Source organism: Bicyclus anynana, chromosome 14 (assembly GCF_947172395.1).
Source record: "Bicyclus anynana chromosome 14, ilBicAnyn1.1, whole genome shotgun sequence".
Taxonomy (NCBI): Eukaryota; Metazoa; Arthropoda; class Insecta; order Lepidoptera; family Nymphalidae; genus Bicyclus; species Bicyclus anynana.
This window is the reverse complement of record NC_069096.1, coordinates 10,667,086-10,689,654: the sequence shown is the minus strand read 5'-3', so window position 1 is coordinate 10,689,654 and position 22,569 is coordinate 10,667,086. Positions and strand designations below refer to the sequence as shown.

The 22,569-nt window shown below is 35.4% G+C and overlaps 3 protein-coding genes across 4 annotated transcripts in view; all 3 read left to right on the top strand.

Moving 5' to 3' along the window:
* Positions 1-1,631, top strand: part of LOC112043568 (putative phospholipase B-like lamina ancestor) — a 46,345-nt gene extending 44,714 nt beyond the window's left edge. For both annotated transcript variants that reach the window (XM_024079046.2, XM_024079042.2), the window contains one exon: positions 603-1,631. In XM_024079046.2, the coding sequence (XP_023934814.1) occupies positions 603-934 (332 nt within the window). In that variant the 3' untranslated portion in view covers positions 935-1,631. The remainder of the gene's footprint in view (positions 1-602) is intronic.
* A 629-nt stretch (positions 1,632-2,260) lies between these two features.
* LOC112043570 (charged multivesicular body protein 2b) lies at positions 2,261-10,019 on the top strand. The gene is made up of 6 exons (XM_024079048.2): positions 2,261-2,516; positions 3,498-3,589; positions 4,271-4,387; positions 5,092-5,272; positions 5,923-6,029; positions 6,996-10,019. Exons 1-6 carry the CDS (start codon positions 2,483-2,485, stop codon positions 7,092-7,094), a joined length of 630 nt encoding a protein of 209 aa, XP_023934816.1. The 5' UTR covers positions 2,261-2,482; the 3' UTR covers positions 7,095-10,019.
* Positions 10,020-11,880: 1,861 nt separating this feature from the next.
* Positions 11,881-20,697, top strand: LOC112043594 (gustatory and odorant receptor 22-like). The gene is made up of 9 exons (XM_024079078.2): positions 11,881-11,991; positions 12,459-12,597; positions 13,030-13,280; positions 14,325-14,585; positions 16,822-16,949; positions 17,998-18,157; positions 18,729-18,800; positions 19,106-19,195; positions 20,584-20,697. The coding sequence occupies exons 1-9, from the start codon at positions 11,881-11,883 to the stop codon at positions 20,665-20,667; spliced, it is 1,296 nt and encodes a 431-aa protein (XP_023934846.1). The 3' UTR covers positions 20,668-20,697.
* The last annotated feature ends 1,872 nt before the right edge of the window (positions 20,698-22,569 follow it).

Here is a 22,569-nt window from a genome sequence, read left to right as displayed (position 1 = left end):
ACTATTGATCAAGTATAGCAGCAGCTGATACTATCCGATGGAATGTAGGATTAGCTATCGTATGGCATAGAGTCAATCACGGATTTGCAACCGCTAGTAGTAGGGTTAAAGGATCCTTTTAAAACTAGTTAACGCTCCCTTTCCCCGCTCGTGTTACATCTCAGCCAAGTAACTAACAATGTAAATTGCAATGGCCGTCGATAACTGACTTACTTACTTAATTCACAATCTCATTATTAAACTGACTAGATCCAGGTCAAGCGTTCACCCACGTTCAATTAAATAAACTTGAGAGTTACTATCGCGTGCTCACTCCAAGATTGTCAACTGACAGATGTCCACATACAAACCACTGACAGATAAACGAAACATACTTCTTTTATTGTTATTATTTCTTAATCTTATTTTTTTATGGTTCTTGAGACCAAAATAAATCAAATGTCGACAGTTAAATTCATAAATATCGTTCTATTTTTCATTCCATCGCACTTTCGTAGCGAAATAGCATATCGTGGTGAGCATTCGGGTCTACTAGTTATTTTTACATAATTATAAGATAATTTCATATTATTATTTTACCATAATTATTTCTTTTTCTACAGGCTCTATTGGCGACACATCATTAGACTTCATCGCGATATCCAGTCCACCATTCACGGAACCTGCCAAACTGAACATCACCAAAGTAAATAAAGGAAACGTAGCTTCTACGTACACTAACCAATTTGATGACGTACCAATGATAAACGGCTTAGAAATAAGGGATCTAGTGAAACACCAGCAAGAGGAAGCCGAAAGGGGGTCATTAGAGATACTGAATAAAGATGTCATTAAGCCATTCAGTTGGTCTGAAAGCGATTTTAAAGAAGAACCCCATGAAGGTCTTCCAGATTTATGGAATTTTGGTCCTTTTCGCCCGGTTTGGTCTTGGTGAATGTAATGCATTATAGAAAACACCATAACTAGCAATGAATATTGATAGAAAATATATTTTTTCTTATTTATGTAATTATAACTACCTATTCTTGTGAAATCATACATAATATTGCTTCAAACATTTTAAAAATTTCATAATAATATAATTATAATACCTAATTTATTTGTAGCTAAATAATAAAATTGTCCGTCCCTGAAAAATTTTAGAATCTTGACAGTCATATTTCTTTACGAAAATTATTATTGTTAAAAAAACCGTCATTATTTTTTTATCCTAATACTTATCAACCTACTTAATTTATTTTTATGTTAAGTACTTTTACAATATTTTATTTTGGATGCAATAATTATAAACTAAGATGTCGTAGGTACTTAGGTATTTATTCTCTTTTTGTTTGTGTTGTCCTGATTTTAATGCTTTCTATCACCCCTGATTTTATTATTTAAATATAATGACTACACTCGTTTTATATTTCTAAAAATAATTTTACACGTAAAAAATATGAAACAAAAAAAAATATAGATGGTGCATTAGCACTTTTGTGTTTAATGAATGTAACTATTTAAAACATTTATGTTTAGGAATATTAATATTAATACAATATGTCTATGGGGTATTTAATAAATGAAGTGACTGAAGTGTAAGTAAAAACATTTCGATTTTGCTCTCGAAAATAAAAGTTTCATTTACGTAATTACGTTTTTTAATTTTAGGATGTAAGGCTTTTTTCCCCTTTGTTTTAAATTGCTGAGATATTCCGAACTCCATCCGAAATCCGAAAGAGCGGATACCATCAAACTTGCTCTAAGTCTATAAATCTACCTCATTGCCTATCTATAGGCCAATGTGAATGCCAAAGTGAATACCGCCAAAGCGGTTTAAATATAAGAACATGCAAGGAAGGAGCACTTTATAAGTGCTGCCCTATCTCTAGGCATGGGCTTTGAGCCTCATGTGCCTATAAATACATCAGCAATCATGCCCTTAAAATCTAAACACAGCAATGCTGCTTGCCGACAGGAGTACCTGTAAGCATGTCGGTACCGAGTACTTTCCCGGAGCTATGAGGCAAAAAACGCTCGCAAGCTCTTGGAACGGGAAAACCTGCAATCATGAGCGTGATGGTCAGGATCGCTAAGTGGAACTTAGCTACGGAGTCATTTTTCTTCTGTCTGTGGGTTCTATCATGATTTGTCTTTAGAACCCAGAGCTGGGAAACTATTAAAAAAGTCCGCTATGATTGCCAATTGTCAATGTCAATGTCTAATGTCAATTGTCGATGGACATTTTCTAGTCCAGGGGGGGACAGTTCCATACATATATTTATTATACTCTTTGTTCTAGTCTATAGTGATCTGTGATTGACATTCGTGAATTACTCATTTGTGTTTGTGTTGAAAATGAAATTACTATCATTGGGAAAATAAATAAAACAACAAAATTAGTCATCGTTACTTTGTACTAATTAATCGTTCTAATCAAGCTTAAATAAAATATAATAGAAGTAAGAAGTTTACTAATTAAAGACCTACATTAGGCATTAAAATGAATTTCTTCAGGAAAGAGCCTACTGTTAAAGGTAATTAGCAAACTATTTTAAATTCCGTGGAAATATCTTGTTTTGATTAATTGAAATAAAATTTAACATATTTGGTGGTAATTTAACAGTTTTGTTTAGCTCACATATCCAATAATGATGTCTTTTATTTATAGACTTCATAAGTAGTATGACCTCATCTTTAATCTAACGAATATAATATTACGACATACCTCATAAAGTTAAAAGATAAATATCTTTTACTATCTATGTTGTTATTTAAGGTTGTTAGCTATTTTACAAGTGCCCTATTATGATATCTTTGTACATAAAACACTTAAATAGTCAAATGATACTGATTCTTATTTTCAAATACTAAGTGTTAAATTTTCACCATCATTATTACCTGATACCTCATTTTCAAATATGAAATACCTTATATCATACTCTAAATAATAAAATCTGAAACATCCTCAGCATGAAGATTTAAGTTTAACAATACTTATTTCAGTAAGATTATTATATTAATAAAGTATAAAAGGAAAGTGTTGTGTTTCAAATGTAACCATGTATGTTTGCAAGTCTGCAAATTCTCAGTATTCCTGAATTAAAGTGATTTTCAGATAGCATGTATGACATTCGTAATCCTATTATCCTACTCCTACTAAGATTATTAACGTGAAAATTTGTATGGATGTTTGGATGTTTGTTACTCTTTAACGCCGCTACTACTGAAGCAATTTGGCTGAAATTTGGTATGGAAATAGGTTTTACTCTGGATTAACACATAGGCTACTATTTATACTGAAAAAATCCATGGTTTCCGAGGGATTTGTGTAATACTAAATTCAACATGGACGATTTGCGGGCGTCCGCTAGTACATACTATTATCGTGAATCACAGCAAACTTTCAAGAGTGAATCAAACTATTTATCAGAAAAGGTTTTAATCTGCACTTTGAAGGTGCAGTTGCCCTGAAGTTTGAGTCATAGATTTCTAAATAGAACATTTAAAATTTTCAGAACAACAGAGACAAAATGATCGAGAGCTACGCAAGGCAGGAAGAGATTTAGAGAGGGATAAGTTAGCATTAGAGAGAGAAGAAAAGAAATTGGTTTGTTTTGAAAATTAAATCACCTATTTACAACAACCAACCTAAAATCCATCTGCTCATAGTCTTTTTGCTGATTGCACTATATTACATGGAACAAAAAAAATCATCTATTTATGCTGATTTTGCTAATAAACTCTTATGGTTAACAATATATTTTTTATGCACTTTATTTGTATACCACAAAACAAGGAAACAAGCAATATATTATAATAGCATTGGGCCAGCCTATTGGCCTAACACCTCTCAATCTGAGAGGAAACTCGAGCTCAGCAGTGAGCTGAATATGGCTTAATAATAAATTAATAATGATGATGCATATGAATCTTATTATAAATTACACACTAATATCTACACTAGATATACAGACAATGAATACAATTATATATTGTTAAGCAGAAGAGTTTGTTTGTTTTGTATATTGTAAAAAATATTTGTATATGATAGCCTGAGACTTAAGAAACATAGACTTCCAATTAAAAAAAAATAGTTTTTTTTCATTTGAATAATGCAATGGTACTGTATCTTTCTTTAGTACATAAATTAAGCAATAAAAGTTATATATTTTTAAGCAGGGAATATTAATCCTTACAAAGCAAAAGTTATTAACAAAACAAACTATAAAATTAATATTACTACATATTTCTATTCATTAGGATGATATATAATATTTTTGACTCTTAGGAGGCGGAGATCAAAAAAATGGCAAAGGAAGGAAACAATGAAGGATGTAAAATGCTGGCAAAGCAACTTGTACTAATGAGGAAACAAAAAACAAGGTTATACACAGCTAATAGTAAGGTAAGAAAATTAACAATTTACACTTTGTAATTATTATAAAAGTAATGGAATTAAAATGTGTAAAATGTGTGTATAGCCCTACTCGACGTGTACTGTTTACCAACAAACAAATTACAATGAAGGTAGAAAACATAGGTACTGCTTACAATTTAATGTGATTTCAAGAGAAATTCAGTAGATTGTAAGGAAGAAGGTACAAATAAAAAAATACCTAAGCTAAACTAAACATTGGTTTCTGAGCCACTCAAGTTCAGGTTCTTTGAAGTATGTACGGAGTGTTCACAATCTTTTGACAGTTCACAATCTCACTGGATAGATTATAATCTAACAGTATTTATAATTTTATGGTGTCATTTATGATGTCATATTCCGCTAACCCCCATTGGAGCAGCATCCACCTGCAGGTGGGCCTTAGCTCAATATCCGCCGCTGAGACTACTTTATTTAGAGGGTTCGGAGATGCACTTTGCTAGGGGTCATAATTAGTACCTAATTGTGTCCCTAATGTGTGTAATTTTATAAATTAACTTACGAGTAGCAAATAGTGGATGGCTATTTATGTACCTAAATTATGTAACACTTTTTGTTTTTGTACAATAAAAAAAAAATCCGTTCTCCTATAACAACCCCTGACCTTAGTGGGCTGTTAAAATAGGTTGATAATGATGAAGGTACATCATCTCATTGATTTCATTTACTTGCAGGTATCAAGTATACAGATACATAACAAAGCGATGGGCGCCAACATAGCCATAGCAGGCGCCATGGGCACCACAGCCAAGACAATGGGAAGCATGAACAAGATAATGAACCCGCACCAGATAGCCAAGGACATGGAAGCGTTCAAACAGGCCAACTTGAAAATGGATATGACCGATGACATGAGTAAGTTCTTCTCAAACTTTTAAAGTAAAACTTTTTACCATTGACTCAATATTGTTCAAATCTCAAGTCGCATTTCGCATTACGAGACTACTATGGTAACATATGATATGGTATTTTATCTATGGTAACGTGTGATATGGTATTTTGTTGTATGTTATGAAACTAAATAAAACAACTGAAAATTTGTTGGTTCCTTGTGCTGTGCGTGAATAAAGTAAAGATGGAATCACCAAAAGTTTTTGATCTACATGCATACTAAGTGTTGCAATAAAAAAGTGCCCCCAGACAAGGACCTACTAGTTCCCCCAGATAAGGGTTTTATTAAGCTATACCTACTAACCGATCTCAGGGTATAGGAATAAATGAGCACATCACACTAATATTATAAAGGCGATAGTTTCTGTGTAAGTGTGTATGTTTATTCCTCTTGTATGCTGCACTAGTGAAGCGATTTAGCTGAAATTTGGAATGGAAATAGATTTTACTCTGAATTAACACATGGGCTACTTTTCATCCCGGAAAAGTCCACGGCTCTCGCGGGATTTGTGAAAAACTGAATTCCACGCGAACGGAGTCACGGTCGTCCGCTAGTTTCTTAGTAAGTTCATTTTCAAAGATTTTGTCAATATCTGGAAAAATGTTTTTCTTAGTTTCAGATACATTAGATGACATCATGACGGAGTCGGGCGACGAAGAGGAGACTGAGGGCATTGTCAACCAGGTGTTGGATGAAATTGGCATCGAAGTTAGCGGGAAGGTATGGCTTAAAAGCTTATCACTTCACTTATTAGCATCAATAGCCATCAATCTCCTATTATAAAGTGGATGCACAATCAGCAACCAAAAACGTCTCCACTAAATTAGTGCCAAACACAATTTCTTGGTAGTCAATTCAAGTAGCCACATTTGCAAATTCAACCATAAAAACAATTCTTAAGGTTGAATTTGCTCTGAATTTATTGATTATTGGAATTTAAAGGCCTTATAATTAGCCTAAATATATCTGTTTTATCGTTTTCTGATATGGCAAAAGTAAGATAAAAATTAAATAACGATCATAGAACGTCGTCCTTTTTCGAAGTTAGTTAAAAGGAGTGTTAAATGTTTATCTAGTATCTACACCTATTATAACACAAAGTCGTCAGCGCGTCTGTTTGACTGTTCGTGATGAACTCAAAAGCTACTAAATGGATTTTCATGGGGTTTTCACCTTACCTATTGAGGTAAGGTGATTCGTGGTTTAAGTAATTTGACAAGGTATTAATCGTTAAAATCAGTTGAAATATGACGATATTGGTTGGAAATCAAGTCGCCTGAGAGTGAAAATGCGGCATGCACCCATTTATCTTCTAAAAAAATTGTCAAGTAGAATTATAGTTTACACCAATTGTCTTGCTGTCGAAGTCGCTAGTATATAGCCATATCAAAAATCATTTGATGTTCGTTTGTCTTGCTAAAACTCCAGAATACCTGGGATGGTTTAGCTGATTTGGTTTTGAAATTTTTGCCATAGTCCAGGGAAGGTATAAATGATGAGAATATATGGAAAAATAGGGTAAAAGTAGAGTAGAGAAGAGAAGGTTAGGGAAGAAGTATATGCGAATAAATCAAGGCGAAGCTTTACCGGGGGTCCACTAGTATTTACATAATTTAATTTAAAAAATATACAATTTAATTTATTTTTTTTTTAACAAGTAAAATAAAAAATCACGTTTATTTTCAGATGGCAAACGCACCTTCAGTATCACGTAACAAAGTTGGCGAATCCACTTCCGACATCGATAAGGACCTAATGGCGCAGTTGACTAAACTTAAGTCGTAGGGTTCAAATCAAATATAGTTTAACATAAGTACCTATTACCATTGAGTTACATGTACTACGTACTAGAGAAGACACTACTGTGTTCCATTCGACTGCGGCTATATCGCCACACTTCATATGACTGTGACATACCTCATTTCAGGAAGACTGTCAACTATATTCACGGCAACCATTTGAAAAACACCGTTAAAATTTTTTTCAAGAGTACTTTAAAGGTCTCTAGCGAAAACTTGCCACGGAGCTATCATCAGAACTAATGATTTCTCACGATATACTGTAGAAAATGTATAAAAAATCCGTTTCATATTTTATAACACAAATGTGTTATAAAATATGAAACGGATAGTAGACGGCTAGTAAAGTATTGCTTATTTCACCAATTTAAATATCGTAATGTAAAGTAAAATGCACATGTGCCGTAATGTATTATAAAATCTTATCATCCGTCTAAAACGAACGGTACTTTTCTAAATCTTCGCAAAGAGTTTTTATGTAAGCTTCTAACACCACTTCGGTCCAAACACAATAATTAGCTACCATACTTATGAGGAGGCATAGGCTGACAAAGTCAGCTCTCCTAAAATGAAGTATTTCTGGCTATGCAAGTTCTAAGTCTAACAGTTTCTTGATAACTTATGTTAAGCAAGCAAACAATATTCTGTGAACGATTTAGTGCTGAATATTTTTCAGTATTAAACTTAACTAGGAATTAACTATGGACATTCATCACACACAAATTCACCAACAAAATTATCTGTAGTTAATTAATTAGTTAAGAAAATATTCAACACCAATAAATATATTTTGTGTACAAATGTTTTAGTGCGATATATATATGTGTGTTGCGACATGATTTTTGTTCGGAACAGCTTCTCTAGTAAGTAGTACATATCACTCGATGCTTATTACATATTTATTACGTGTATAGCAAACTAAAGTATTTTCATTTGGCAGAAGCTTGCGATTTTGATATCATAAGACCTTTTGGATTAAAGAACTTCAATAATTCATAGCCTAACGAGGAAGTCGAACCGACGATCCAAGTTTTAAGAATTAAAATATCGCGTGTCTCTAACGGTGAAAGAAAAACATCGTTAGGAAACCTACATACCTGAGAATTTTCTTAATTCTCTACGTGTGTGATGTCTGCCAATCCATATTGGGCCAGAGGGGTATTGGCCTAACCCCTCATTCTGAGAGGAGACTCGTGCTCAACAGTGAGCCGAATATGTGTTGTTAAGATGATATAAAATTCTCGTGTCTCAGCGGATGGTTCGATTTTTCTGAAATTTTGTGTGAGTATCGGGTAGGTCTGAGATTCGTCCGACATATTGTTCACACCCCTATAGTTCGTATAACGTTGGGAATGCCTAGTGGGAGTTTTCATTGTGTTCATATTGTGACGATCGCGTAAAAGTAAACGCGAATTTATATGGAATTGAAACATCTGTGCAGAAGTGCCACTAAATGACGCTGTTTCAATTTCTTAGAAATTCGCGTTTACGTTTACGCGATCGTCACAGTATCAAAGTGCCACTAGGCACACTATAAAGTATAACGTTCTGCAAGCCAAGTGGCACGTCGATTCTCTTTCTACGATCGCTAACGCTTCGAAAACTAGAAAGATGTATGGGAATGACATTTGCTATCAACAGGTCACGTGATCAAGATCTGTCATTCCCGTACATTTTTCTAGTTTTCGAAGCGATAGCGATCGTAGAAAGAGAATCGACGTGTCATTCGACTAGGGGGGCTGATAAGCTAATATCATATGATATTAGTTTAGATACTTACTGGCTTTACGTAATTCCACGGGAACTCTAGAAAGATGCGTCGCACATTTATAATATGCTGTTGTTATTTTTATTTCGTGTTAATGTATATGGCAAGCTTACTTTAACATTTCGTGCTAATTGTAAATAGAGTACATTATAATGTATCTAGAGTATTTTAAGATGCTATTTCTTTCAACACAATTATATTATGCGCAATACTTCGAGTCCGCTCTGACGTTTAGATACAAAACTGTGCAGCATTTTTCAATAATAATTTCACCTGATGGTACATATTAGGAGTAGGATGAAAATCCACACCTCATTCAATTTCTACGCGACATTGTACCTAAACGCTAATTCGTCTGCCGGTACTTCTTTGCTCGTAGGGTGGTAACTAGCCACGGCAGAAGCTTCTCACCAGCCAGACCTGAATCAATTAAGAAAACCTTAATCGGCCCAGCCAGGGATCGAACCCAGGACCTCCGTCCACCGCGCATACCACTGAGGCTGTCAATTTGCTATCGTAGGTACCGGCATATGTTTTCATTTACTGCGCAGCCCCGTAATCAGAGCGGACTCTAAGTTTTTCGCAGACTATACAATTATTTTTGTTTATAAAAAAACAAGTGTAGCTTTTGCAACTTTCTACCATACCATAATAAAAATCATTTCGAATTAGTCATATTTTTACTGGTTTTCTTGTTGAGTTTTTTCGTAAGTAATTGTAGCGAATGGACGACAAAAATATGTGTCGTACATGATGTATGATTTTGAGTTTACTCCTTAAGAATCGATTTTTCTAATATAGCCGCCGGTATGAAAAAAATATGGGCAGTAAAATATAATGCACGAATGACAGAGTTACGTTTTTGTGCGCAAGCTATTCTGCGCACCTTTCACCGTGCGCTGCTGCCAAAGCGTAAACATAGTGTATGCTGCGGGGAACCTCGATTAGCTTAGATAGTCGATCTAAAAGAGTTAACTCCATTCGTGCGTCGGAGCCGACAAACACTTTTTTTTGTTTACTTGGTATATTTACCATATTTATTAAATATTATTTCATTTATCGTTGAAACAAAATTATACATAAAAGTAATGTTATAAAACTGTGATATCTTAACTTGAATAAATGGTATCTTGGAGTTATAAACTTGGAATTTTTATTTCATAACTTTCGTACATTTTGAATGCGTCATTGTAATATTACGAGTACCAGGACGAAGTACTAGTAATAGTGATTTTTTTTTTATTTTTCAAACAAATATTACAAATATCTTTGTTAGGTATTTGTTGTTTTATGTCTACACTAATATAATGAAAAATGTCACATTAAATGTAAGGAAGCTAAAAATGCATGATTTTAGCTTCCTTACATTTAATGTGTAGACATGAAAATACCAAGATTGTTGAAATGTTTGCAAAATATTAGGTTAATATTGACCTTATTTACGCAAATGTACCTATCATAAAAGTCAATATATTCAAACATAGTCATCATCCCCATTAAGTAAAATTCAATAAGTATGTTCCTACTGTACAATACATTTTATATTCACCAAATCCATTTCCTATTCAGGCGATCCCATAACACTCCAGTCATTATCCAAACACGTTCGTTTGTATTAAAATTCAAAGCGTTTGCCATCGTTTGCTTTAAATTTTAATGAAATACCATTCGCGTCTTGTTTGCCCTTTCGATATGGCCCTTTGGCCCATGAGCCTGCTGTAGCCAGACTTACCTCATTACATGAAGGTTGAACGATATTAACTACTAGGTATGTTATGCGCCTACAAATCACCGCAATAAGTGATACGAATTTAGCTACTCCACACTGTGTGTCTGTTTAAATAATAGTTGTTTACTATGCCTATGCGACTGAATGAAATTAAGATAATTAGCCACCTTTGTTCGCCTAAGTTTGTCCGCTTAGTCAGCCTATGCTCCTACTACCATTGGTACGAAAATTGCTAAAATTGGACTGTGATGGTTTTGAAAGACAGCAGGTTCCAAGGGTCCAGACCCAGCAAAAGATTTTTAAGAGAACTTTATGGTTTCCTGGCGAAGTGTTGCCACGAAACGTCTAAGGGTCTGGCGACTGGAGACATGTTTCCGCATGGGCTCATTATATTCCGTAGAAATTATCATAAAACTCCGTTTTATACTTGACCAGTTGAGGATCTGGACCCTTGGAAACTGTTACCTTCCGAAACCATCACAAAATCCATAAATACTTGTGTGCGTACATAGGTAAGCTATAAAAGAAGTATAGGTTGACAAACTTTTAGGTTACATTAAATGAGGCAGTCTGGCTATGGCAGGCTCTCGTTGCATAGAATATTTTAGGACTGTTCATCTGATAAAGTCCAGGATCCGGGGACCATTTTTACAATTGGCAGTAGTAGATTCATCTTAATCATCTTGATGAGACGTTTAACTTTTTAATTTACGAAAATTCTTATTTTGGTAACTAGCATGGGTACGTCATTTTAAGATGTAGCTCATCATCATCATCAATAAAAGCCGATGAATGTCATCTGCTGGACGTAGGCCCCTTGTTGAGCCACCAGCATCCAGCGGTTCAACTGCAACCTGCTTGATGTCCTCAATCCACCTAGTGGGGGGTCGACCAACACCTCGCTTTCCGGTGCAGGGTCGCTCTTCGGACTTCCAGTCCATTGCCACTTCAGTTTTGCAACTCACTGAGCTATGTCAGTAACTTTGGTCCGTCTGCGTATCTCCTCATTTATGATTCTATCACGCAAAGAGACCCCAAGCATAGCTCGCTCCATCGCCCGCTGAGTGACTTTGAGCCATTTTAAAAGGGCCACAGTTAGCGAAGATGAAGCTACTCACAGTAAATTAGCTAGATAGTAATCGATTGTAAGAATGTTCACCGGATCCTGAACTATTACGTTATGACAATTTACCTACACCATTACCTTTACCATTACAGAAGTTGCGCTTAACACTGAAGTACCTAATAGTTTTCCTAATTCTTTGGGTCGGAAAAATGATACCAGATCATATGTTTGATGAAGGCATTAATAATTCGTTATTGAGAAAAGATATGAAACATTTACATATAAATAGGGTGGTTTATGGTAAAACGCAAAGGGATTATGTAAGTATAAGTATTTACGTACCATAAAAATAAACTTGGAATGGTAATAGATTTTACTCTGGATTAACAGCATGTCGATTGTCAAGGTTTTATGTAAATTGTTTGATATACAAGTAGGATGATAATTGTTGGATGTGCCGGCAATCGTCAAGCGGCTCGGGAGCTTTCACCAAAAACGCTGCCTTAGCTTTCGAGATATTATATCTACCTACTGATAACCTAACCATGCTTATATATCAAATGCATGGTTGGATATTCCTTTTTTATAGGCCTACAAAAATACGACATAAATATTTATCACCTGTGCTATCGTTAAGGATAGATACAAGTATATTTTCTAAAAAATGGTCACGTACCTGCACCGATTTCCTCATATAAATTTTAATTTCCTAATAGAAATTAAAAAGGAATCTTTGTATGGTTAATAATCTATTTATTTTTATGATTAATATGGTTTTGTGCGGTAGGAGCGTGAACAGCGCAATCTACTATCATCTCAGGATGGTGACACGTGCGAGATACACGATCAGTTCTACAGAGACCATAAGCTTCTGCTTGTGTTGTTCAGAGCTTTGGCTGTTATGCCGATCACTCGATCAAGACCTGGTAAGTGCATACTTACCATACCTTCTATCTCTACATCATCATCATCATCATTATCAATGGCACAAGGTTTTTAATGAGAGTATAATACTCACAAATTGTACGAAAGACGGCCTCCGTGGCGCAGTGGTATGCACGATGGAATTACAAGACAAGGAGAATTATTTTTTTTCTAGTTTTTACAAGACGTTAGCCCTTGACTGCATTCTCACGGGATGGTAAGTGATGATGCAATCTAAGGGGGAAACGGGCTGGGCGGTTATTCGGTTTCTACCCGACATCGTACCGGAACGCTTAATCGCTCAGCGGTACGTCTTTGCGACCTGGCCCAATTAAGAAAACCTCAATCGGACCAGCCGAGGATCGGACCCAGGACCTCCATCTTGTAAATCCGCGTATACCACTGCACCACGAAGGCCGTCAAAACTGTTTCAGGTACAATAACATTCAGTTGGAGATCTCGCGCCACGGCCTACGCTATATTCTTCTACATCGTAACAACAGTCATCGTCCTCGTCGTTGGCTACGAACGCATCATGATACTAGGTTCGACGAAAAAGTTCGACGACTACATCTATTCTATTCTATTTGTCGCCTTCCTCGTGCCACACTTTTGGATACCGTTCGTCGGATGGGGCGTAGCACATCAAGTGGCCATTTATAAAACGAATTGGGGAAAGTTTCAAGTAAGGGCCCCATTTTTAACAAAGTTACCGAATACTCTACTTACTTGTATGCCAAAGTTAGTTGCTACTAAATATACGTGACTCAAATTCGTCGTAGACCAGAAGGAAGATACTTGTACTATGTAGGTAATTTGTGTGTACACTTAAAAGTAGTTTTGCTTGTTAAACTAGCTTTTGAGCCGTGATAGCCCAGTGGATATACCTCTACCTCTGATTCCGGAGGGCATAGATTCCAATCCGGTCCGGGGCATACACCTCCAACTTTTTGGTTATATCCATTTTAAGAAATTTAATATCACATGTCTTAAACGGTGAGGAAGGGAAAACATCGTGAGGAATCCTGCATACATGAGAATTTTCTTAATTCTCTACGTCTCTGAAGTCTGGCAATCCGCATTGGGCCAATGTGCCCTATTGGCCTAACCCCTCTCATTCTGAGAGGAGACTCGTCCTCAGCAGTGAGCCGAATATGGGTTGATAATGAACTAGCCATTGCCTAGAGGAGACCTACCTCAAGTTTACCAATAAAAGCTTAAATTATTTTCTTTTTTTAAGAAAAAGGAAGCCGCTTTCAAATTACTTAGTTCCATAAAAATATGCATTTAAATAACGAAATCTGCATCCAAATTGGTTCAGTATTTTTATCAGAAAGTCACAGACGAACAAAGTCGTGTAGGTAGATATGAGTAGAATACATTAAAATCTTTTTTAAATTCGTCTACGCGCACTAGCTTTATGTTCTGAGGTATACTCGTAGATAGGTCGTAAGTATTTAATAGCCAAAAACTATCTCTATTATAATTGCAGGTAAAATATTATCGTATAACAGGTGAACCTTTGAAGTTTTGAAAACCTATGGTCATAATAAGTGCTGGTTGTTTGCTGGTAGTGGTCGGGTTTCTTCTCCGCCTGTGTGCTCTTTTGGACGGGTTCCTCCTGTGACACACTTCGTCTTATTACCACCTGCTTCATCTATGCTCTGTGGTCTAGATAGATTTACTATTTATAGCTTAAAATAGTTTAAAAACTTACTGTTACTTGCAGGTAAGATATTACCGTATAACGGGGGAAAATTTGCAGTTTCCCAACTTGAAAACAACCATAGTCATAATAAGCGCTGGTTGTTTGCTGCTAGCGGTGGGTTTCCTTCTCAGTCTGTGTGCTTTGTTGGACGGGTTCCTGCTACGGCACACGTCGGCGTATTACCACATAATAACAATGATCAACATGAACTGCGCTCTCTGGTACATTAATTGCAGAGGCATCAAGATAGCTTCGCTGAGCCTTTCGAAGTGTTTTCACAGGGTAATGTATTGCTTGCTCCACTTACATTGTAAACGCCAAAGTTTGTATGAATGTTTGTTAATAATTCACGCCAATGCATTTAGCTGAAAATTAGAATGGAACCTGGACTGGCACTACTTGTCATCGGCGGAAATTTCATGGTTCTGAACTGAAACTGAATTGCAAGTCGCGTTTCGCCTCTAAATAGTTTTTCCCTTTTCGGTTTTCCGCCAATGTAATCTTCGTCATTTTATAAAATCCAAAAGTTTGTCTATATTGCTTATATATTGCTTCTACCATATAAGAGTAGATAACTATGGTGTTTGAATCATGGCGGCTTCGGAATGTTTCAAAGAACCCATAATAATTGCCAAGAATTGTACCTACCTAAAGTTAACTTTTTTATATTTTCCTTTTAAAACTAATAAATAATATCACTCACTCAGCTTCATGGTAGGTAACCGTTTTAAGAGCTTGTATTTAACTTGCAATGATGTGTATGGAATATGATTTTGGGCAAGCGCAGAATCGCCTGATGGGGTGGAAGGCAGAAGCAGACGAGATGGGTAAAGCAAGCGACTCTCTAAGGGCGTCATCTCTGAGATTCGGACCTCGGCTTAAACCTCTAGAAGGGTGTTTTGGCCTGAGTGTATCAGTCACTCCGTCCGGTCCGTCCAGAGTTAAGAACTAGGTCCATCCGGGTGACGTCAGATATCGGGTACCGCAGACTCTGTGTAGCTTGTGTTTGTGTTGCCTGGGAAATGATGCCGATCATCATGGCAACCCTTTGACAGAATCCCTGAAGGTTTAATATTTAACAGTGGGTTTCCTTACCTATTGAAAAACTTTCAAATTTGTTCTCGGTCTATTTTAAATTATAGAACACATTGGTTATTATTATAGGCAAACTGATTCAATCTTGGAACACATCACTCTATCGGATGAGATTGGATTAGCATACATCATAATAAAAACATTTAGCTAGATACTTACTTAATTAAATTCTGTCTATAGGTATCGATTACTTTGAGGTATTAGACTATACTATTACACGATATGTAGGTACTCGTATGTTCGAAACATAAGTTATTGTTATTGTCTATATATCAGTAGGACACTCAGCTTAGAACATATACAACAATTAGCGGACGCCCGCGACTTTGTCTGCGTGAAATTCAGTTTTTCACGAATCCCGCGGGAACCACGAATTGTTCCGGGATGAAAAGTAGCCTATGCGTTAATCCAGAGTAAAATCTACTTTTATTCCAAATTTCAGAAAAATCGCTTCAGTAGCCGCAGAACAAAGGAGATCCACTATCATCCCTTATTCTATCCCCATGGGGGTTGAATTTATCAAAATCCTATTTAAGCGAACGTCTTCATCGTAGTAGCTCCAACCTTTATTTTCAGTTCAATCAGCCGAAAATCTAAGAAGATTTATACAAACCTTCATCCCCTATTTTATCCCCTTAGGGGTGAAGTTTATCAAAATCCTTTCTTGAAGTTGCCTACGCCATAGTAGCTTTATGCATGCAAAGTCTCAGCACGATCTGATAAAAATTGACAAAGTTTCATACAAACTTTCATCCCCAACTTGGGGGTAGAATTGATCAAAATCCTTTTTTAGCGGATGCCTACGTCATAAAATCTACCTGCATGCCAAATTTCAGCCCGATCCGCCCAGTGGTTGGGCTGTGCGTTAATAGAACACTAAGTCAGTTAGTCAGTTTTGAGTTATATAATATTTAGATAAGTACAATGCTCTACGCTCGTAAACTTCAATCTAAGCAATTAAAAAAGGCTTAGTTTACAAGCACTTTTGAAAAGTCAGGTATTATTATTTAATAGTGATAAAAATTTGCCGAAAACTAAAAATTTAAGGTATAATTTAACTAACAACCTTAAACCTTTTCCTCACACATTTAACTACTATTTCATTTTCATTATGGGAGTGCGATTGTTTGTTGAGTTTTCATATATAAACCACTGGTTTCATAAATGCACAATGAAATCTGTGCACGAAAATAACTACATACATACAATATATAACAATTCATTGTATATTTTGTAGCTTTTATAGCACATTATAGCATCAATAATATAGTACCAGGAGAAATCAAACACATCACTCAACATTAAATATACGTTCACCAAAGAAAAGCTACATTATCAGCGATACTCGTATTTATTCCCTGTATTCCCGCGAATGAAACCACGTAGAGTAGGCTAGTAGTTATTGATTGTTCTTTCTTATTAGGACGTGAACGTAGAGTGCTCAGCGAGTCTGATATCAAGTTATCGATATCTCTGGCTCAACTTGTCCGAGTTGCTTCAATCGCTGGGCAATGCGTACGCGCGGACTTACTCCACCTACTGCCTCTTTATGTAAGCTATACCTACCTATGAGTTCATGTAGTAGTAGTTCGAAGAGCCGATGGACGTTGGGGTCCTAAGGTGCTAGAATGGGTACCCCGCACCGGAAAGCGCAGTGTTGGTCGAAACCTTACAAGGTAGACCGAGGACATCAAGCGGGTTGCGGGAAGCCGCTAGATGCTCGCGGCCATCGGCTGTCAATGATGATGATGATGATGATGATGATGATGATGATGATGATGATGATGATGATGATGATGATGATGATGATGATGATGATGATGATGATGCTCATCATGATCTCACATTCATGTGAATGAGAGATCTTGTAATTTATGGATGGGAATTTACAAAATAAGACCCTTGTGAATTGAGATTTTTTTTAATTCTTTACTTGTAATGTATGTAATTCCGCATTGGGCCAGCGTGGACTATTAGCCTAATTCCTCCCATTCTGAGACGAGACTCATACTCAACAGTGAGCCGAATAAAGAGCTGTTAATAATGATGATGATGATGATGATAATCCCTAATATTTTTTTCTCCAATTAATACGTTTTTTGACGATTATATATTCACTCATTTGTTAATTGACATTGCTTTTTAAAACATTTTAATGTCAAGCGAAAGCTTCTGAAGATGTTGCTCAAACCTTTCTTCGCCTATTAATTATCTGAAATGTCTACCGGAATAATACTGGATGACTTTTTAGAAATTATTTTTTTCTCTTATTTATTTATTTAATTTTTAACTTTTTTTTAATTTTTAACAATGTTGATAAAATACAAGTTTTAATACACTATTAAAAATTTATAAAAAAATTTGACCCTCCCGCTGCGTGACATGTGAGTGCCCAGGCAACCGGTGATCAGGGCTCCAGAGTGAGGACTCCTAGCAATACGCGCCGTCTCAATAATAACTACCTTCTGTATCCGACGCTTGTTTCAGCAGTTTAGCGAAAGCTTCATTATGGTGTTGGTCGAAGCTTTTTGCTATAAGACCATTGACTGTAACGACTGTCGGAACAATAATAGTTGACTCAACATTCTTTTTTTATTAGGTTTTTTAATATAACGATAGCGGTATACGGCGCGCTGTCGGAAATCGTTGACCACGGCTTCAAGTTCAGTTTCAAAGAAATGGGTTTGTTCGTGGACGCTGCTTACTGCTCTACGCTGCTCTTTATTTTTGCTGATTGCTCACATAAAGCCACGCTTCAGGTACCTACAGTTTGTTTCTACTAGCCTTTTTTCATTTATACATTTCAAATTAAATTTGTTTTTGCATTAGTTACTATACTCGTACTTCACCCAGTAGCGTGCTCATGGGCGTTGCCAGCCCGAAGCCAGGGAGGGGGGAGGTTCATAATATTATGGAGGATGAGAAAAATATTAATTCTATGTAGAGCTGCATACTCTAGATCTAGATCTACTCGTAGAGTATCCAGCTTCACAATACTTGTAACAATATGGGTACCTCGCGATTATTACTGAAAAGCAAATCGACTGAATGTCTTTAGGACTTTGGTTGCATTTAGCTATATTTTTTTAGGTAAGCAACTGACCCCTCTGATTCTTCTTGGCGACGTCCCATTTATTAAAGCAATAAACCATCAGGAAACTAGGAAAACATGTATCTGGAACACAGCGAAAAAGGATAAATGCCTATATCAGCATAAAATAAATTATAAGACCGGAAAACTCGACCGATCTGTTGTAATATAAAAAAAACCCTGATTAAATTTCGAACCATATTATGATGATAATCATATTGTGATGTTTATTTTATCAGGTAGCTGCTGGAGTTCAAGACACTTTACTTTCGATTGATGTTCTGTCTGTAGACCGACCAACACAAAAAGAGGTACTTAATATTTTCATTTTGACATACACAGTACTTCTTGCCTACATTATACCATGCAGTGCAGTTGATGAAAAAGTTCTACATTTCGTTCGTTCCACAAGTTGCATGGATTGTCTTTTATTATCTAAGTAATTAAAAATAGTTTTGTTGTTAAAAAAAACCCGAGGGTACCTAATAATTTTTGAAATTAGGGTAATAATAATACAATATACCAACAATTAAGTTGTAAAATTGAATTCAGCTTATAAAATACATTCAGTTTCTGCCACCTTTTGGTTTTTTGAGGTTTGAGGCCTTTGTTACAGATTGATCACTTCATCCAGGCCATAGAAATGAATCCAGCTGTTGTTAGTCTGAAAGGATACGCTCACGTTAATAGAGAACTTCTTACATCGGTCAGTACGAATATTTTTACTAGAAAATCAAGTTGTAGTTCTACCAGCACCGTAGCATAGTAACAGTAAATAGATATACGAGTACCTACCTAGTTGTTTATTTAGTACTTACTAGCAGACACATGCTACTGCGTTCACGTGATATACCGAATTTCACAAATTTCGTGGGAACAATGGAATCAACCGAGATAAAAGTAGCCTATGTGCTAATCCAAGAAATAATTTAAGTTTCAAATTGGAACCAAATCAAACCAGTGATTGCGTCGTGTAGGAGTAACAAACATACACACACATTGGCGTATCTAGGATTATTTCCTAGGGTGGGCCTGGCCCCAGACATCAAGTCTATTATTAGTATCTTAGTAGAATTCCATATTGGTAGCCCAGAATCCTAGGGTGGAGACAGGTTCGTTCTAGAGTGGGCACGGCTCATCCGGCCCACCCGCTATATATACGCCTATGTACACAGACGAACAGCCTTTAATATTAGTGTGATTCATTTAGACTGCAGACCACAAAACTCTTAACAACGTGACTTTATAATTTCATTATAAAGCTCAGTTTTTATTGTTACTAAATTATGCTCCAAGGTGTCATGTCGTAGCCCGTAACGGATACCTTGTAATAAAGTGAAATACTGTCGCAGAGAGCGGCCATATCCGATGTCAAGCCCATCCGACCGTTTTTAGGCAAATTGTTTTGGATGTTTTTGCTTTTTGTTAAAAAGTCTAAGGTATTTAAAATGCTTTAATTATAAACGGACGCCCGCGACTTCGTCCGCGTGGAGTTAAGTTTTTCATGAATCTCGCGGGAACCATGGATTTTTCCGGGATGAAAAGTAGCCTGTGTTAATCCAGAGTAAAATCTATTTCCATTTCAAACTTCTGCCCAATCTCTGCAGTATCCGCAGCGTAAAAGAGGAACAAACACACACTTACACACAAACTACCGGCTTAATAATATTAGTGTGATAGTGACTAATTTATTAATTTTAACATTATCCGCGATGAAACCAACGAATCCAAGCGACAATAGCACCCAGATACCAATAACGTATTTAATAACTTAGCAACAATCTGGCAGAGTAGAAGAGAAGAGTAAGAGTTTCATTTAGGACATTTATATCAACCCGCCATATCTTTGCTATTAATTGATAATATGTCTAACAGAATCAGTAACTCGGTTTCATAAATTTTGTATAGTAACGTTTACACTTATGTGTTGTGACATGTCGTGATGGTTTACGATACAAAATGTATGAAACCGATTCTGATTCTTTTCTGATACGTCACAACACGACACCTTAGACAAATTTATATCCGGCTTTAGACATACTGATGTTAAGTGCTTATGTATTTCAATAATTGTTTCTTGTCTCTATGTTTCAGGCAATAAGCATGATCGCAATATACCTCATAGTTCTGCTGCAGTTCAAGATTTCGCTGCCCAAGGACATACCTACGAGCACTTAAACTCAAAAACATACTTAAATCCCTTACAAAATGTAGAACACCAAAGCAAGAAACCTACTATGATTTTTTTGTAATATTAGCTTATTGCACACATTATAGTAAAAGATTATATTATAAGTAACAGATAATATACCGTTATTACATTATTTTTGTTTAATTACTATGTCAAGAAATGAATTTATCCGGTCGTTCGCACCATCTTTTTTATTCATGTGGAAAAATCCTTATGGATAACTTCTTGCCACGAGGAGGAATAAAGGTTGAAGAGAAACTCTCCCTTAAGGTTCACTAAACCTTAGGTACACGTTGAAAATGCATCTGAAACATAAACAGCGTTTAGGTACCAGCTTGAGGAATTACGAGTATCAAAGTCAAACTCAAAGTAAAAATCATTTATTTCAATGAGGCTTAGTTTACAAGCACATTTCATACGTCAAAGAATGTTTTTAGATAATAGTGATAATTAGAAACCGAAAGGACAATGGTCTATTTCCAAACAAATTTTTGCTGACATTTTTTTTAAGCGTCTATGAATGAAAAAAATATAAAATGATAGATAATAATTTTCTTAACAATTTATTCTTATGGTTTAATATTATGTGAAGTCTGGAATTCGAGATATTTATGTTTGAAGTTTTAGAGGTTATGTTTGTCAACAACGAATAGAGACCTACTTTTTAAATTGAAGTCTTAATTATTCCACGATTATGAAGCAGGGTATTTGGGTTCGATCGAAGAACATAAAAAGTAGGTTTGATCCCCATTTTTCTCTTAGACATGGATATGGATAATATACATACTTTATAAAAATGAATATAATTAAACCTAAAAACCAACGTGGAATTTAATACAATAGTGTTTTAAGTCAGTAGTTTAGCGGGAGAATCGGTGTCCATAAACATAAGCGGTCGTTAAAAAAGAGTGTAGGTACAGAAAATCATTTGATAAGTATCGGAAAAATGCAACAAGATTTACAAGACGCTTAAGTACGCAAACAACGAAATTACGACGCGATGTGACAACTGACTGACAGTTCACAGTTGAATTGTTAGTACATGACTTGTCATAGGAACACGTAAAAGTATCGATACTTTATAGTATAGATTAATGATTATCGATCTCCTTTCGATACTGTTATTTTTGTAATCAATAAGTAATCTTCAGGACTTACTATTTTTAGTTTTATTTAAAATCATGTCGAACATACTTAAACAATAAATACGTTTGTAAACACTTGTTCGTTTCCTTTGATTATTAAAATATATCATATGGCTTACTGTTGTTAATAATTGTTATTAACATGTTTGACTATTACATTTTGGTTATTTTATTACTTAAATGTAAAATGCCGCCAAGTAAGAGTGAACTTTAGCAGTATTTTGTCATGATTAGAAATAAGTAATTTAAATTAAATAGGTGTACCTATTGCATTTAAATTAATTACTATTTCTTGTTTGAAAATCAAAATATTTTATATATATTTCAAAATAATTATATTAATTCGTCATAAATATTAGTTTATATGTTTGTTCTACTGAAATTAAACTGATGCATTGAATACGTGTAGTTCAATGACGATATTTTATTCGATTCGATACTGGCTTTTCGATATCGTGCGCGTCCCTAGTTGTCCGATATATGCAATATTCGTATAAATAGTATGGTTGCCATACTCAATTATTTAAATGTAATTGATGTGAATATATTTTAGTTTTTGGACTTAATTAGACCTTTTGCTCTGTTTCATAAAATTAAATAAATTATTTTCTACAAACTGTAATAGTTTACATTAGTAGACGCTTATGAATTCTATCAACAAACACCAGACCATTGTCCTTTGCTATATTTATTGATGATAAATAGAATTTCGAAATCTTAAAATTAAAGTTTCGAGGGTTCCAA